The 15845-nt window shown below is 51.2% G+C and overlaps 1 protein-coding gene across 5 annotated transcripts in view; it reads left to right on the top strand.

Moving 5' to 3' along the window:
• The first annotated feature begins 561 nt into the window (after positions 1-561).
• LOC122366136 (teneurin-m-like) overlaps positions 562-15845 on the top strand; it is a 141504-nt gene continuing 126220 nt past the window's right edge. For 3 of the 5 annotated variants that reach the window (XM_043338003.1, XM_043338001.1, XM_043338002.1), the window contains exon 1: positions 614-974. In XM_043338003.1, coding sequence (XP_043193938.1) covers positions 914-974 — 61 coding nt within the window. In that variant the 5' untranslated portion in view covers positions 614-913. Of the gene's footprint in view, positions 975-15845 lie in introns of all 5 variants that reach the window. The other 2 variants (XM_043338004.1, XM_043338000.1) reach the window with 1 other exon arrangement.

The raw sequence follows: 15845 nt of genomic DNA, 5'->3' as shown, positions 1-15845 counted from the left end.
GTGGCCGGAAGAGGGACGCTGGAGGGTCGCAGAGGGGCGCTGAAGGGTCGTCGGGAGGGGGACAGCCCGCCGATCGGTCACATTCCGACACCGCGGCATCTCGTTAGCCGCCTGTGAACCGGAGCCGTTTCTGCGCCGAGTGTTTGTTTCCGGCCTCACGGCGGCCCCATAATGCCCGCCGGCGGCAGCCTGTTTTGAATTGGGGAGTGGGCCACACCGCCCGCGCCGTCAAATATCTGGCCGCGCGCCGGACGGGCCCTTTTTATTGTGCCGTCCAGGCATTGTTGCCGGCTGATGCATCGGCCGTATCTGGCCGGCCAGCGTTTTTGCACCCCGCCGTCGGACCCATCTGTCTCAGGCCGGATTCAGCGGCGACAAAAGTTAATCCGCCGCTGAGTGGCGCCCAGATAAGAGCATTATACCCTCTCTGGCCGGCGCCGTCGGTGATTTCACGCTCCGGCCGGCGCGCGGTGTTAGCGCGTGGTGCGGCGCCGCGGTCTCCGCCGCCTGACGGGCAGACTGCGCCGCACGACCCGCCGCCGCCGAGTATCGAGCGCCGTCGTCAGCTGGCGGCCGTCGGCGCCACTGCCGTCGGAGGAGGCAGTGTGGTGACGGGCGCCGGCCGGGGAGCAGCGCCGGGCGACTCTCCTGACGAACCGCGCCGCGACTCGGACAGACTCTGAGTCCGCTCCGGTGCAGTGACTCAGGACGGACTCGGGCGCGCGGCGGAGCGGCCGGAGCCGTGTGGGCCGCCTCAGTCGGGGCGCGGGTCTGGGACAGTGAGCATCTGCACGGCGCGCGGACGGTGATCAGTGACTGTCGGATCCAGTGATCAGACCGCGCCAGAGTCGGGGACTGTGACCACCGGCGGCCACACTGGAATGGAGCGGACCAGCGGCCGCTTGCATGGATAATGACGCATAATGCATCAGAAGAGTTTTCTCTGATGTGGTCTGACAGTCAGGACCCCAGCGGTGAGTACACGCGGCCGATCCCGGATGGAGCCCTGAGGATACGGCGTGAGAAAGCGGCTGGGTGGTCCTAGGGACTTGGCGGAGGAGCGCTCAGCTACCGCGCCGGCCAATATACCTATGCATTTACCTACACCAGGGAAAAACCTACTGACGACTCGTCAATGTTATTTGTTTTTGTGTTTCGTGATTATATCCAAAATTCGTATCAGCCGTTTTCACGACGGGTTTATGGCTAATGCACCAATGACCACACTTGATCAAATCTAACCAAATCTCTTTTACAGCAAGTATCAGAATATCGTGAATTTATCTCAATGTTTTAGTTGAAAATGATATTTGCTTCATACATCAGGCGGGTAAGCAACTTCATAGTACCTACCTACAGCCTAAGGTGGAAACTACTAAGAATCGAGTAAGAATCTCCTAAGCTTACCGAATCGCACCAAATGTGATTTAATGTGTGCCAGATAACCATAATGAAAACGGCAATTGTAACTTTAATGCAATTTCGCAGCTCCTCTGCCATAGAGGATTTCGGACCCGTTCGTTCCGTGCCTGCAGCGTTGCAGTCATGCTGCAGTTGATGACCCGGCCGAACGACCTTCTCCCCTTCCGCCGTGATGGGAAGTTTACCAAGTTGACCCACAATGGTTCACCAATATCCCTAGCATGCTTCTCAATATAAGTGTTCTCGCATGATTTCCGGTGTTGCTCTTCACGCTCCCAGCACCTGTGTGACAATGCTTTGATTTTCAACCACCTTATATCAGCCGAGCAAACATTTCGAATGTCAACAGTCATCCGACGTTTTAACTCGATGTCGTTTGGTTAATGCAATGCATATTTACCTTTGACGAGTGCAGTGAATAGGTATTCCGTTGATGTATTAAATAACTGTCGCCATGACGCATTGTAAGTTGCATAATAATGGACCTGAATGGGCTACACGGACATCGCCAGTCGTGCAGCAGTCATGAATAACCAAACACCGGCCGCTGCATTGCTGCTGGCCAGATTTATTGAATAATGATAGCAATAACGAGCCGTGCATTTACGTTGCACGTCGTGATTAAAACTGAACACCGCTCAAACAGCTGCTTATTAGGCCTACACAACCTCCAACCTAACTATGGAACCAGCGTGGCGCTGCGTCCGCCGCTGGTCTGCACGCGTCACGACTCCCTGCCGATATACCTTTCCTCACCCCGCAGCACTCAGCTCACACCAGCCGCGTGCAGCGCTGTGAGCTGATGTGCCGCCGACTGACGCCGTGTCCTGCCACGATAGCCGGCCGGCCGCAGCCCCCAGCTGTTGACATAGTCGTCATTATCCGGGCGCGACTGAGGTTTGCCAGCCAGCGGCCGCTTATGCTCCTGACTAATGCAGCGTTTGCACAGTGCGCTGTTCGTCGCCATTACATATTGACGGACGGCTCGGCGGCACTGTCCGGCCGGGGACGGGTCCACGGACCGTTTGGGGGAGGGGGGGGGGGTGCATGGATCACGGAGACGGGTGGTGATCGGACTGCACAGGTCACATCTGTCACCGGCTGGAGTGTCACCTCTGCAGGACAGAGAGACAAACAGTAACCACGGCACAGGGCCGAGAGAGAGAGAGAGATAGAGAGAGATAGAGAGAGAGAGAGAGAGAGAGAGAGAGAGAGAGAGAGAGAGAGAGAGAGAGAGAGAGAGAGAGAGAGAGACAGAGAGAGAGACAGAGAGAGAGAGAGAGAGAGAGAGAGAGAGAGAGAGAGAGAGAGAGAGAGAGAGAGAGAGAGAGAGAGAGAGAGAGAGAGAGAGAGAGAGAGAGAGAGAGAGAGAGAGAGAGAGAGAGAGAGAGAGAGAGAGAGAGAGAGAGAGAGAGAGAGAGAGAGAGAGAGAGAGAGAGAGAGAGAGAGAGAGAGAGAGAGAGCACTGGAAACTTTAAATGTGATGTCTAACGAGACTTGTTGATGAATGTGTGACCACTTTGATGTTAAATCTAGCTAATGTGTGCATAACTGAAAGTGCTTTTATAAGGTTATGCTGCAAAATGACATAGACCCAGAGCAAAGACATACTAACGGCTTTCTACGAAGCAATATATGACTAGCAATGGCCCCAGCGTGTGAGGTCACACGATAACAATGCCTTAATATCCATTCACATGACCATAATTTTTGTCAACACCACTGATTGTCTCATAAGGCTCCGACCATAATTCAAATGGACATACCTATAGTGCGCATGCTGCCCAGGCAACATCGATTTGGAGGCGCATTCAGCTGGTCGCTGTTTATGGTTGCTGTCGGCGAATGCCCACAATGATCGCCACCCACACAACGAATCCATCACATGTTCAAAAGCGGCACTGACCTTTTATTCCCTCTCCCCGGTACAATGACTAGACCGCGGTGTATACCGTTAGACTGTTCCCCGCTGCCGGCGTGGTACCGTCAATTGACACTTATCGACCGCGGCGCCTGCTCGTGCAATAATGACCACCTAGTCTGTGCTGTAAATCAGAGCTCATTTCGGGCCCGGAACGTGGCAGCTGCGCTCTCCGGTTACGCGAATCGCTCTATCAAATCAGGTCCCATTTCGCCAGATCAGTCCGCAGCGCCCACTCACCGCACTCACACCCCGGTCGGCAGCAGCCACACTGGGTCCTGTGGGTGCTGCCGTCAACTCTGCCGCGCCTTCAGCTGCCCTGGTGACTGGTGAAAATCGCTGCAAAATGTCTACCCAGAAAGAGAGTAAATAAAAAACCTGGTGATTGGTGAAAGTCGCTGCAAAATGTCTACCCAGAAAGAGAGTAAATAAAAAACTGTTGTGCTCGTTTTGTTGTGTTCATTTTGTCAAGCCTTATGAGTTGTGGGTGGACGTCCCAGACCCACCGGCGGACCCTCGGCCCGCTGCTGGACGACCCCCTCGCGTGTCGGGCCGCCCTCACTAACCGACCACGTGTGCCAGCGACAGGAGCTTTCTGTTACCGGCCGTAATGCGGTGCATAACTCAGGGCTCGGCCAGCCGGCCAGCGGGCTGAGCAGCTGACTGCATGGGCCGGTGTTCGGTGAAGTCAGACCGCCGCCGTGCCGTCTATCATGTAGCGGCAGTAGCAGCAGCAGTAGCGGTGGACCGCGGGCGGCAGACACCACCGCCTCACAAAGGACTGGCGCCTTGCGTCTGCTGACTGTCCTCTGTCGCTGCGGTGGCCGCAAATGGCCCTCGCCGTTACCCTGATGGGCTGCGGAGTGCACCCCACTCGGCGAGCGCCCGCCCCTCCGCCGGCCGCCCATTCACCCGTCACACTGGCACGCCGCCTGCAGCACGCGGGCGCACACGGCCGCCGTGACGTGACGCCGCGTCGACATCCAAATACCGGGCCGGCCGTACCGGCAGCATGGAGCCCATTCAGCAGCGTGTGAAAGCCAGCCGCCGCACCGATAGCCAGACTGGTGATGAATTTAAATCCCCCGCCTGGCATAGGGAGCCGGCAAGGTGTTCACAGTTGATTTTAAGGGTGCGATGTTAATGTTAAGTCAATGGGAGGTGAAAACCCGCAATATCTTGAAAACCGATAGAGATATTAGCCTCAAATTTGGCATGTACCTGCTCCATGGGTATACAAAGCCTACTTTGGACAAGTTGTTTGATTCCGTGCAATATTCACGTTGATATTGCACGATAAAGGTGGCAAAACTGAAAAGTTTGAGCCGAAATTCATCAAATGTCATTCAAACTAGGCGCAAAAAATGAATGGCACCCGCATCTCCTCAAAGTGGACAACAATTCTATGTACTCCGATTTTCCATTTTCTTTTTGCGATGTTGCATAAAATGAAAGCAAAACTTTGCTCATCTTTCATTTTTTGTGTGAGGCATAAAATAAAAAACCGGCTACATAGAAATGTGCACAGAACATTTCTTCACAAAAAAATGCAGTTTACTTTTCAAAAATATCTGAACTGTGACTGGAATTAAGCCCGATTCATATCCACTTTTTGACGGTTTTGTTGGTTCAATTGAGTGCCGCTAGATGTCGTATGGGTCTCCGCCTCGTTCCCTGCCGTTCCCCCATGTAATAAAACCCGCGAGTCGCGCCGACCGGCGGGGAGGGACTGTCAACACACGGTGATTTACGGTCTGGGGTTCCCGCGTGTGCCGGTGGCCGTGAAACTCTGCCGGAACAGAAGCGAACTCTGGGTTGTCGGAGGAAAATACGGATGGTGGGTGGATTGAATGAGATTGGTGGATTTTATATAAGTAGTATATCGATACACAGGTTACCAACTACCAACCTTGGCGCCTATACTTTACCTTCTCCCCTAAATAAACATGGGTATTGCATGTGAACTGTGATGGCATGCTTGAATTTGATTGTGGCCAGTCTGTCTATACGTCAGTAATATTACCAGTATAGCGCCTTTTGGGGCGACTAACGGAGCGAGCGAGAGGGTGAGCCTTGCACGTGCGAAATTTCGACGGGGTACCTCCAGCTGACTTGTGCACGGCACCCTACTAACCGGTCTCTAGCGATGTGCCAAATTTGACCACAATCGGCCCAGCCGTTCTCGAGATCTGGAAGCGGCAACCTGCACGTGCGCACGTGCAGAATGGGTCCCAACTGACTTGTGCACGGCACCCTACTAACTGGTCCCTAACCGTCTACCAAATTTGAGCGCCATCGGTCCAGCCGCTCTCGAGATCTGGAAACGACCCCTGCACGTGCGCACGTGCAGCGGCACCCCAACTCTGGCACATGGATATGCAATTGCAGTGCCTAGTGGGTGCCTACCTACATACCAACTTTCAGCGCAATCGGCCAAGTAGTTACCGAGATATTGCAACAATTACAAAACTGACACCTCTTCGTTTTGCGCGTGGCACGTGCATAAGGGGTCACCCACATGCATCGGGAATAGTCCAATACTTGGTAGAAGGAATGAAGCTACCCTACAAAAATTACCACGTGTAAATCGGTCAAGTGGTTGCTGAGATATAAGCCTCGCAAAAGCGTCCGCACGGCCGGCCGGCCGGCCGCTCATACTCAGAAATAAGTAAAGACTCCGCTCGCTTCGCTCGCTCCGTAACAATCGCATAGTACCTACTCTGAAGCTGCATTTGTATAGCGATCACAATTCTCAACACGTCGGCAAATAATGTGGTATCGGTATATAGCAACCACATGGTGAAGTTCAAGACCAAGAAGGAACAACCAGTACTACTATGTATTGTAATACTCACGGAAAGTAATAAAACAGTGCATCAGTAGTTGTACATCAGCGATGCATCACACATAAATCCCCAGTTTGGCGTCTGCTCTGCTGACACAGTGCAGAGGCGAAGCCAATGAAAACATACCAGTATAACCGGTACATAATATTGCATCCATGGTATCATTGACATTGCATTCGTACATGACACGAAACTGACACAGAACAAAAAGCACAAAATGAGATCGGCATGGTGCTGAGCGAATGCTTCAGTTTTGACACGATTGCTGAAATTACCTTAGCTGATGCGTGGTCGACATCTGAGCCAATGATGATATGTTACATCGAAGTCTCATTCACTGTTGTGAGTCGCTCCCTTTTTTACCCTTTTTGCCATGATGGGATGAGTGACAAAAAGAAAGTTTCAGCTTGTTAGATGTGTGGCAGGGCTGGCTAGTCGCCTCATCCTGTATGTTTTTTTTTTCTTCACGTCTTTGCCCTGGGCTCCCTATACCTTGACCGCTCACGGAACGGCATGTGTCGTGCTCGCGGGGATCTATCATTTCAGGCACGATGCACTCATCATAAAATGCCTTCACTTTTTCCAGTCTGTTTGCGAATGATGAACGTTTCGTCAGCAGCTATGCGCTGACATGACGTTTCGTTTGGTGTCCAGACAAAAAAGTCACAGAACTTTGCACCAGTGCAAGCCAACTGGCACTGAAGTTGGGTGTACTATTGGTGACTCTTTTTTAGCTGAAGTTTGTCGTCAAGAAAAAAAAAACTAGTTAGTCCACTACTATGGACGTCAAACCCCTTGAGACCCCACTTTTTTGCGATAATTTTTAAATGCGTTAGCTCTCGTTGACGATATTCTGGCAATGTGTGTTTCAGAACCTGCCGAAACTTTTATTACTAAGGTATTTTGACGCCAAACGATTATGAAAGGTACTTCTCATTCACTCGTAATGTTAAATTTCACGGAACGAATCTGCTGTTTGGGTAGAGGCTACGCGCTCATGAGGCGGAGCCACGTAATGACGTCAGCGCTAAGCTCCGCCCTACCCCTCCGGCGCTCCTTGCCCGGCGACCGGTCACTCGCGTCTCGCGCTCCATCCAGGCTTGATGGTGGGCGGTAGCTGGTAGCGGTAGCGGGCGCTAGTAGATGACATTACGAGCAGATGGCGCTGGTGGCGGGGCTCGAGTGTGGCTGAACGCAAGCCTCTGCCCGGGCCTGAATTGACGTTAGCATTACGAGTGAATGAGAAGTACCTTTCATAATCGTTTGGCGTCAAAATACCTCAGTAATAAAAGTTTCGGCAGGTTCTGAAACACACATTGCCAGAATATCGTCAACCAGAGTTCACGCATTTAAAAATTATCGCAAAAAAGTGGGGTCTCAAGGGGCTTGACGTCCATAGTAGAAGACGCAGCCAGTCTTTCCAGTGAAGTGTTCTCTGCACTTTTGGGACATTTCACTTCTACTATGATGTCATCAGAAACGATTCCATCAGGAGTGGCGGCCAAAAATGGATGCTTCGGGTGCACTACCAGCCCAACTGGTCTTTTCACTTCAGTGTTTGTTTGCTTTTCATATGCTTGTATAGCTAGCTCCTCGTTGACGCGGCCATACTGCAGAGCAGGCATAAGCGTAACTTTATATCTCTTTGTGGGTGCTCAAGCACCCCCAATCCTGAGCTCAGCACCCCCTGCCTTCTTAAAGCACCCCCAGCCTCCTCAAAACATTCCCAGCTGACTCAAGGCCCTCAATGATCAGTATTTTCTTCTCCTAGTACTGTAATGAGCCCAGTGAATCATGCAAATACTCTGCTTACTTAATTCAGTGACTAAGAGAATATACCTACATTGAATAAATCACCACAAATTAAGATGCATGATATTTGTGTTAACATTACATCTGATATTATCAGGGGCCCGGGAACGATTTTCAAGTTGAGGGGGGGGGGGGTGTTTCATACCTGACATGATGCATATGAAACAGTGGCATAGCTAGGGGTCTAAGGGGACACGTACCCCCTCCCCCCCATCGAGTTCAAAGGGACCCTCGGGTCCGAGTGGCCCTGCGGCGCCATTTGACCGCTGAGGGTTAACGATGGCCATATTTCTACTCAGAAGGGCCCCGTGGGGCTCGTTAGAGCACCTCATGGGCCCTAAATAGCCACACCAAGGTCTCCATAAGGGCCCCACGCCGACTTCTGAGGGCCTCTTGCGGCTTTTAAGGACACCTCGGTGGTCTCCAAAGAAACAGACTCTTAAGCCTGAAACAGACTCTTTCCGCAGTCAGGAAATCGCATGCGAGAGCCTACTCAAATACATGGAAGCACGCTCGCATCAATCGCACGCACCCCCCGCCAGCGATTGATGCGAGAGGAATTACAATGTATTTGAATAGGCTCTCGCATGCGATTTCCTGAACGCGGAAAGAGTCTGCTTCAACCTTTACTGGCCTCTGAGAGGTCTTACCGGCCTATGAGGGGACAGTTCTAGGGGCATTTCCCACCTGTGATGGTCCCACACTTATTTTTCTGAGGGCCCCATAACGGCAACTATGGGGCCCTCGTCGGTGCCTATGAGGGCCCACACCGGTGTCTCTGAGGGTTTCACACCCCCAACTCTGAGTGCCTATACCAGTGCCCATTAAAGCCCTATATCGGCGGCTCTGAGGGCCCAACAGTCAACACCTGCGCATCTAAAGGCCACCCACTGATGACTTGAGGGCCCCACAACGGTGACCCTGAGGGCCCCACCGGCGTCTGACAGTACCATGCCGGTCTCTTAGGACCCCGCAGGACTTCTTCTGCCGGCCTAATAAGGACCCCTTGCCGGTCACTGAGAGTCTGAGACCCCCTGCCGGCTTGTAGAGAGTTCGCGTCAGCAGCTCTAAAGGTCCCACACCCGTCTGTAACGGCTCTACACCAGCGTCTATGAGGGCCCGGAGCAACGCCTGTAAGGACCCTCATCGGCGCCTCTGAGAGAATCACACTAGCACCTCTGATCGCCCACACCGGCACCTGCATGGCGGCCCCACACCGGTGCCTCTCTTGCCGGCGGCTCTGAGGGCCCTACGCCGGTGATTCTGAGGGTGCCACCGATAACTGAAGGCACCGCACAAGCCCTTAGTGTAGCTGAGATTTAATCCCATACCGGCCCTCCGAGGGCGCCACGTCAGTGCACTCATTGCCCCACATCCCTCCCTCACACCCGGAGCGGGTAAACTGTGATATACCTATAGCAACGATTTTACCACCGTTGTACGTTATGTATTTCTCAAAGTTGACTCAAAATGGTCCAGTACAAATTCTGGCCTGCCAAACTTATGGCCAAGGTCAGACCCAAACACGTTTTGGGCAATCAGTCTCAATCCATGACTCCATTCTTCGGCTACTTACGGTGCAAGGCCGATACTGTAGAAACTTGCAATTTGTACCCTTGACCTGACCTTGACCTTGACCTCAAACTTTAAATTAAGTTCATGTTTTTAGTTATTCGTGATGAGATCTTTCGATTGGCGTTTGAATTTTCCAAATCTCCAAATCGGACCATTAGTTCGGGAGATAACAGGGGGTAAAATTTATCCCCCAGCCCCGCGCGTTCGGCTGGAGACCCCAGCCCCGCGCGGGTTAACCCGCGCGGGGCTGGGGTCTCCAGCCGAACGCGCGGGGCTGGGGGGGGGGTAAATTTTACCCCCCCTGTTATCTCCCGAACTAATGGTCCGATTTGGAAAATTCAAACGCCAATCGAAAGCTCTCATCACGAACTACTAAAAACATGTACTAAATTTAAAGTTTGAGGTCAAGGTCAAGGTCAGGTCAAGGGTACAAATTGCAAGTTTCTACAGTATCGGCCTTGCACCGTAGTTGCCGAAGAATGGAGTCATGGACTGAGACTGATCGCCCAAAACGTGTTCTTAGGCTACCAAGACAATATTAGTTGCATACAATATCATTCAGAGGTCAAGGTCAAGGTCAGGTCAGGTCAGGTCAGGTCACCAAAAAACAAAATATAGAAAAGGGCATGTGCGACACATGTTTTATGGGTCATTTTACTCATAGAAATCAATAGGCACACTCAATAAGTGATATGGACCACCTCTGGATGAATTTCAGGTCGAGGTCAGGTCAAGGTCAGGTCAAGTGAGGTCAAATTTTGAAGTTGGTTGTTAAGGCCTAAAAAGGTGTCTATCTGATGCAGTTTTTCACGGCGAATCGAATGGTGCTATTTTTGTTTCCGTACGAGGTCTAGAACTTCCAAAAAAGTCATTTTTCAAAAAATTTGTGTGTCGTGACGTCATAAAATTTTGAATAACTCCCACATTTTTGAACCGATTCTTCTAAAATTTGGTATGTAGGTGCACATAGACCACTTCTCTGACATATATTCCGGTTTTTTCGATAGACTCAAAATTTTGGATTTTATAATGATTTTCCCAAAAAAATCAGTTTTTTGAAAAAATTTAGGCCAAAATCCAAAATTTTCAAAAAACCGAGATAGCCATTTGATAGACAAAGTAAAATTACGTATAACCTTTTTTGTTACGTCTTGATTCCTTTAAAAATGAAGATGTTAGCGGCGTTTGAACTTTTGCCGTTTTTGAGGCGAAAATGGCGAACATGACGTCACTAAAACGTCAATTTCTCAAAAAATTTCCGACGGATTTCGCTCAAATTTTCAGGGAAGGTGTCAAATTGATGTAAGAAAAGGTACTGAAAGTTTGGCGGCGCTGCGCGCCGCCGTTTTTGAGATATCGCAAAAATTCGCGAGGGGGGGTAAAATTTACCCCCCCCCAGCCCCGCGCGGTGGATTGGGTGAGCCAAAATTGTTTTACAGTGGCGCTATTAAAACAAGCTCTCGAACCGATTTAACATCATTTCTTGCATGATGCCTGATGGCTACAGTAAAAAAGAACAGCTAAAAAACTACAAAAACTATGGCATGCCTTTCTGAACGCTATTGAGCACCCCCAATGATTTTTGGAAAACTACACCCATGAGCAGGTGTATCTAAATCTTTTGCTGTATCGTAAAGAAGTCTGTTCATGATGTTTTTGTTTGACGTTGAGTCTCGCATATTCGCTATTTGGTGAAAGGTTGCCGCAGTGACGCGTTTGCGTCGCTCGCGGTGCCACTCTTCCTTGTCATCAGCAGTGTTCTCAGCGATTTGGGCACGCTCCACAGCAGTGCTTCCAAAGCTGTCTAAGAACTCCTTTGTTTTGAGCTGATATTGCTGAATATCGCGGTCCTCTAAGTCGAGTGCTGCACAGCCGGGTCCGTGGTCCCCATCTGTCCCCGCGAGAGAACGCCGGACGTATCTGCTAACCCTTTTGGCCGGATCGTTGGGACGTTGGAGACGTTTCTTTTGAGCGACATTGACATATTTTTTCACTATCTTTGTTGGAATTTTTTGATATTTTTGTTTGAAAACATCGATGTGCATCTGGCTGCCGGTCTGGAAGGCTAAAGCTGCTGCGGCACAGCGGTCACGGTACCCACGTTTCTGGTAGTGGTTTACCCGTTTACCGCCGAGGGTTTTTGCCACCTGCGACATCAAGTTTTCGGATAGGTTGCTGGTAGCGAAGACCACGTGCAAAACGAAGAGGTGTCATTTTTGTACCAATTGCAATATCTCGGTAGTGACTGGGCCGATTGCGCTGAAACTTTGCATGTAGGTAGGCAGTAGGCACCCACTAGGCAATGCATTTTCATGTCCCACAGTTCATGTGGGGTGCTGCTGCACGTGCGCACGTGCAGGGGTCGATTCCAGATCTCGAGAACGGCTGGACCGATTGCGCTCAGATTTGGTTAGCGGTTAGGGATCCGTTAGTAGGGTGCCGTGCAAAAGTCAGTTGGGACCCATTTTGCACGTGCGCACGTGCAGGGTGCCGCTTCTAGATCTCGAGAACGGCTGGGTCGATTGCGCTCAAATATGGCACATTGCTAGAGACCGGTTAGTAGGGTACCGTGCACAAGTCAGTTGGAGGTACCCCCTCACAATTTCCCACGTGCAAGGCCCACCCTCTCGCTCGCTCCGTTTGTCGTCCTATAAGGCGTTTTACTGGTAGTATGTGTAGCAATGTGAATCTAGCACTGCATTTCACTAAAACAATGCCGTCAGGTCAATCATGTGAGGATATCAGACGCATTCTTGTGACTAGAGCTGCGGCAGACTCAATATTCGATAACATGTATCCATATCAAATAATCAGTTTCGTTCTAACTGGGTAGGACGTACCTACACCAGGCTAAGGACGGCGCAGGGAAGGCCTGTCGAGAGACGTGTTCCTTCCGCGCGGTGTTTACACACCATGATCTCCCTCAGTCGGCGCCGCCCGCCGCGCGGGCGCAGTAACCAAACGTCGTTATCGTAAGGGCCGTGAAATGAGGAGGGGGAGAAGGTCATTAACGTGGGAAAAAAGCGCTCTACCCTGGTGACATCTACTGGCTGAGAATCGGAGTAGTAGTGCTCGGACACCAACGCTGAGCGGAGCCACCTCCGAAGTTAACGCACCCTTAACCCGCGCACCGACGGGGGGGGGCGGATATCCGCCCCCCCCTGAGGTTTTTCGCGAATAGCGGGAAAACCGCGGCGCGTAGCGCCGCGAAATTTGGTATGACTATTCCCTTATCAATTTTACACATGGTGTGCAAGTTTGAACCTCCTACCTTTCAAGGTCAGGTCACCAGGTCACTTTGAATGACCCAACCTCAAGTCACTTTTTTGCAACTTTGTCACCGTGCCAGAGCTACAGTAGATGTCGGAGGCCTTTGAAAGTCGCAGGATGTTATTAGGTCATTAGTAGCTACAATTTGTATATCTCGGAATTTTGATATCGGTGACCTAAGGTCAGGTCAATTTCGCGACCTCCCCATTATAAGTCAATGGGGGAAAAATCAACTCCCTGTTTTTACCACTAAAACGGGTCGGAATGGCCCCATATACCATACATGACTTTATATACGATCAACCTTCACTACCTTGAGGTCTGTTTTGCTGTTGGGCAGCTGTGAGGTCATGTGACGTCATCAAAGGTCACCAAAGGTTTTTGGCCAATAACTCCGTACAGGAACAAGATACAGACGCGTGGATGGTCTCATTGTGTTCAGCTCGTCAAGACGCATCGAATGATATACATGATGACCTCGAGGTCACGTGACCTGAGGTCAACCTTTGACCTTGACCTTTCGAGGTCAACATATATTTCATTCGATGCGGATTGACGAGAGGATCACGATGATGCCCTTAGTTTGTTCCTATCTTGACTAATTCGAAAGTTATTCGAGAAAAACTCTCTCCATATTCAGCGCCGCCATTTTGACTTTTTCGACCCCTGTGACGTCATCTTTGACCTGACCTGAAAATGACCTTAGTAAAAATTGTAGATCTTGACCGTGCGTATCCGATGCCGTTTACCGCTTGTCGCTATCTTGCTTCGTTCTCGAGATCTCAGGGGGGGGCGGTCATCCGCCCCCCCCCGTCGGTACTAAGTTGGCGCAGACCCCCGTCGGTGCGCGGGTTAAAGGCGCCGACATCAGGCTGTTGATTTATCAACTAATGACGTCATTACTAATGATGAATACCTATCTATTCCAGGTGTTTAGAAAGTAACATGCATAGTGACATGAAAATGAAGTATTTGTATCTTTCGTTCTCGCGTGGATCTAACAAGGCATTGGTTTATGATTGGGCAAGGTTCTATAAGCCTTCAAGCATGTTTTAGGTCAACAGATATCTGTCGATCAGAACACATTGTTCACGAATGTGTTTGTTGACTTCGTTGTTGGTGTTCATTTTGTTGGCAATGCTTTTACCATCTTGTTCTAAAGAGTAAAGCTCCCAAGAAAGCGATCAGACATGCGCCCTTCCTGCGCGTTTTATTGATTTTCGTTTAATAAATTTCAAAACTTGTTTGATATTTGTACGATGCACTTCGCATTTCATTCGTTTATAGACCCCAAATTGAGGCTATCATAAAAATGAGAAGAGGAGCAAAACGTGACATGACTGAAGCTTTCTTATCAACTTTTCTATTGCATGTTCCCAACTATCTAAATAACATTAATTCGCGGGAGCCCGTCTCGTCCATGCCTCAATAGCGTATCTACAGGGCCCACGGGCCGGCCATTTGCGCCATTGTGACTGCAAATGACCACGGCCTGGAGACCATTCAACTGTCGGGCACCTGTCGAGCGCGCCAAACTGAACACAGGGCGGCACAATGACCTGGCGCGGCACACCGTCATATATCTCGGTCGGCTCCATCCGCCTGGGTCGTCCCAGGGGCGCGGCCACCCGGGCCGCCGGGCTCGGCCGACTGTCTGCTCCTCAGCTCCGAAACCGCAGCTGAATTCAGCACCCGTCCTGACCCGTCCGTCGGCCGGCCGTACCCGTCCATAAACTGTCCCCACCGGCCGACCCAACTAACCCGTTCGTCAGTTGGCCTTACCTCTCCTGTTGGCCAGCCCTACCCCGTCCCTCCCCGCCCATCCCACCCACTCCGTCGGTCGCGCTCGGTAGGTGACCCCGCTATCTTTCTAGTTGAGGTTTATTTGCCATTGGGTCTACAGTGCAGGGATATTTCTATCTTGCACTCCTCTGAGATGCAAAGATAAGAATTTGTTATCTCTGCATCCCTCTGAGATGCAAAGATAAGGTCTCGAGGGTTCATAGCGAAAAATCAAGAGTTCAAGTGATGGTGGGTCAATAACCGAACGGCATTCTAATGGCTGTTTATGTATGAAACTTATGAAATAAAAACAAACTGCTCTAAATCTATTTTTACAAAGCTGAATACATTTAAATATAATATTTAATTAATTAAGAATAAACCTCAACATAGAAAGATATAGGATTCCTCATGGCTCACTCGTGGAAGATCGGATATCTTTTCCTCGCGTGTTACAGAAAAACCTCGCTCCTTCGTCGCTCGGTTTTTCAGTAACCCGCTTGGAAAAGATATCCTTATCTTCCACTCGGAGCCATGAAGAATCCTCTATATCCCTCCCACCGTTGGCGACTATCGCCCCCGGCATTAGAGGCTGCGGCCGCGCCGGTGACACGGCTCGGGCGGGCCGGCCGGCCGCCGGCGAGCGTGTCCGACGGCGCCCGGCCGACCGGCGCCGCCGGGGGGAAGCCACTCGGCGCTGACCTTCCCGTCCATCAGCGGCGTCCGACGCGGTCGACGGCCGACCGACGCGCCCGAGAGCCGACACAGCGCGCCCGCCGCCGACCGAGCCGTGCAGCCCCGCCGCGCCAGCGACCGCAAACTGCCCTCTCTGTCCACCCGAACAGCCTGCAACTCGCTGCTGTTTAGCCTGCTTTTCTGCTTAGCGCGCACTGTGCCTCGCACTTTTGCAGTCCAATGTTTTTCAGCTGTGAGCTCACACGACCAAGTTTCCAGGCTGCGTGTTTTTTCTTCGCGAACGTTTTGCGATTCTCAGCCAATGAGGCAAACAATACGTGCTATTCCGGCACGGAAAGACGCAAACTGCAGCTAAAACGAGAGCGAGTGTTCCGAACAAAGGCGGCAGTGACCCGGCTCGGCTGGGCCAGCTGTCGCTTGCAGGACACAGCGACTGACTCCAGGGTTCGCTGACGGACAGACCGGTCCACGACACAAGCCTATGAACACCCCGGAGCTGTAAGGTTATCAGTGACCCAGGT

Source organism: Amphibalanus amphitrite, unplaced genomic scaffold (assembly GCF_019059575.1).
Source record: "Amphibalanus amphitrite isolate SeventyFive unplaced genomic scaffold, NRLGWU_Aamphi_draft 000787F_arrow, whole genome shotgun sequence".
In the NCBI taxonomy this organism is placed as follows: Eukaryota; Metazoa; Arthropoda; class Thecostraca; order Balanomorpha; family Balanidae; genus Amphibalanus; species Amphibalanus amphitrite.
The sequence above is the reverse complement of the archived record's forward strand: the minus strand, read 5'-3'. Positions and strand labels throughout refer to the sequence as shown.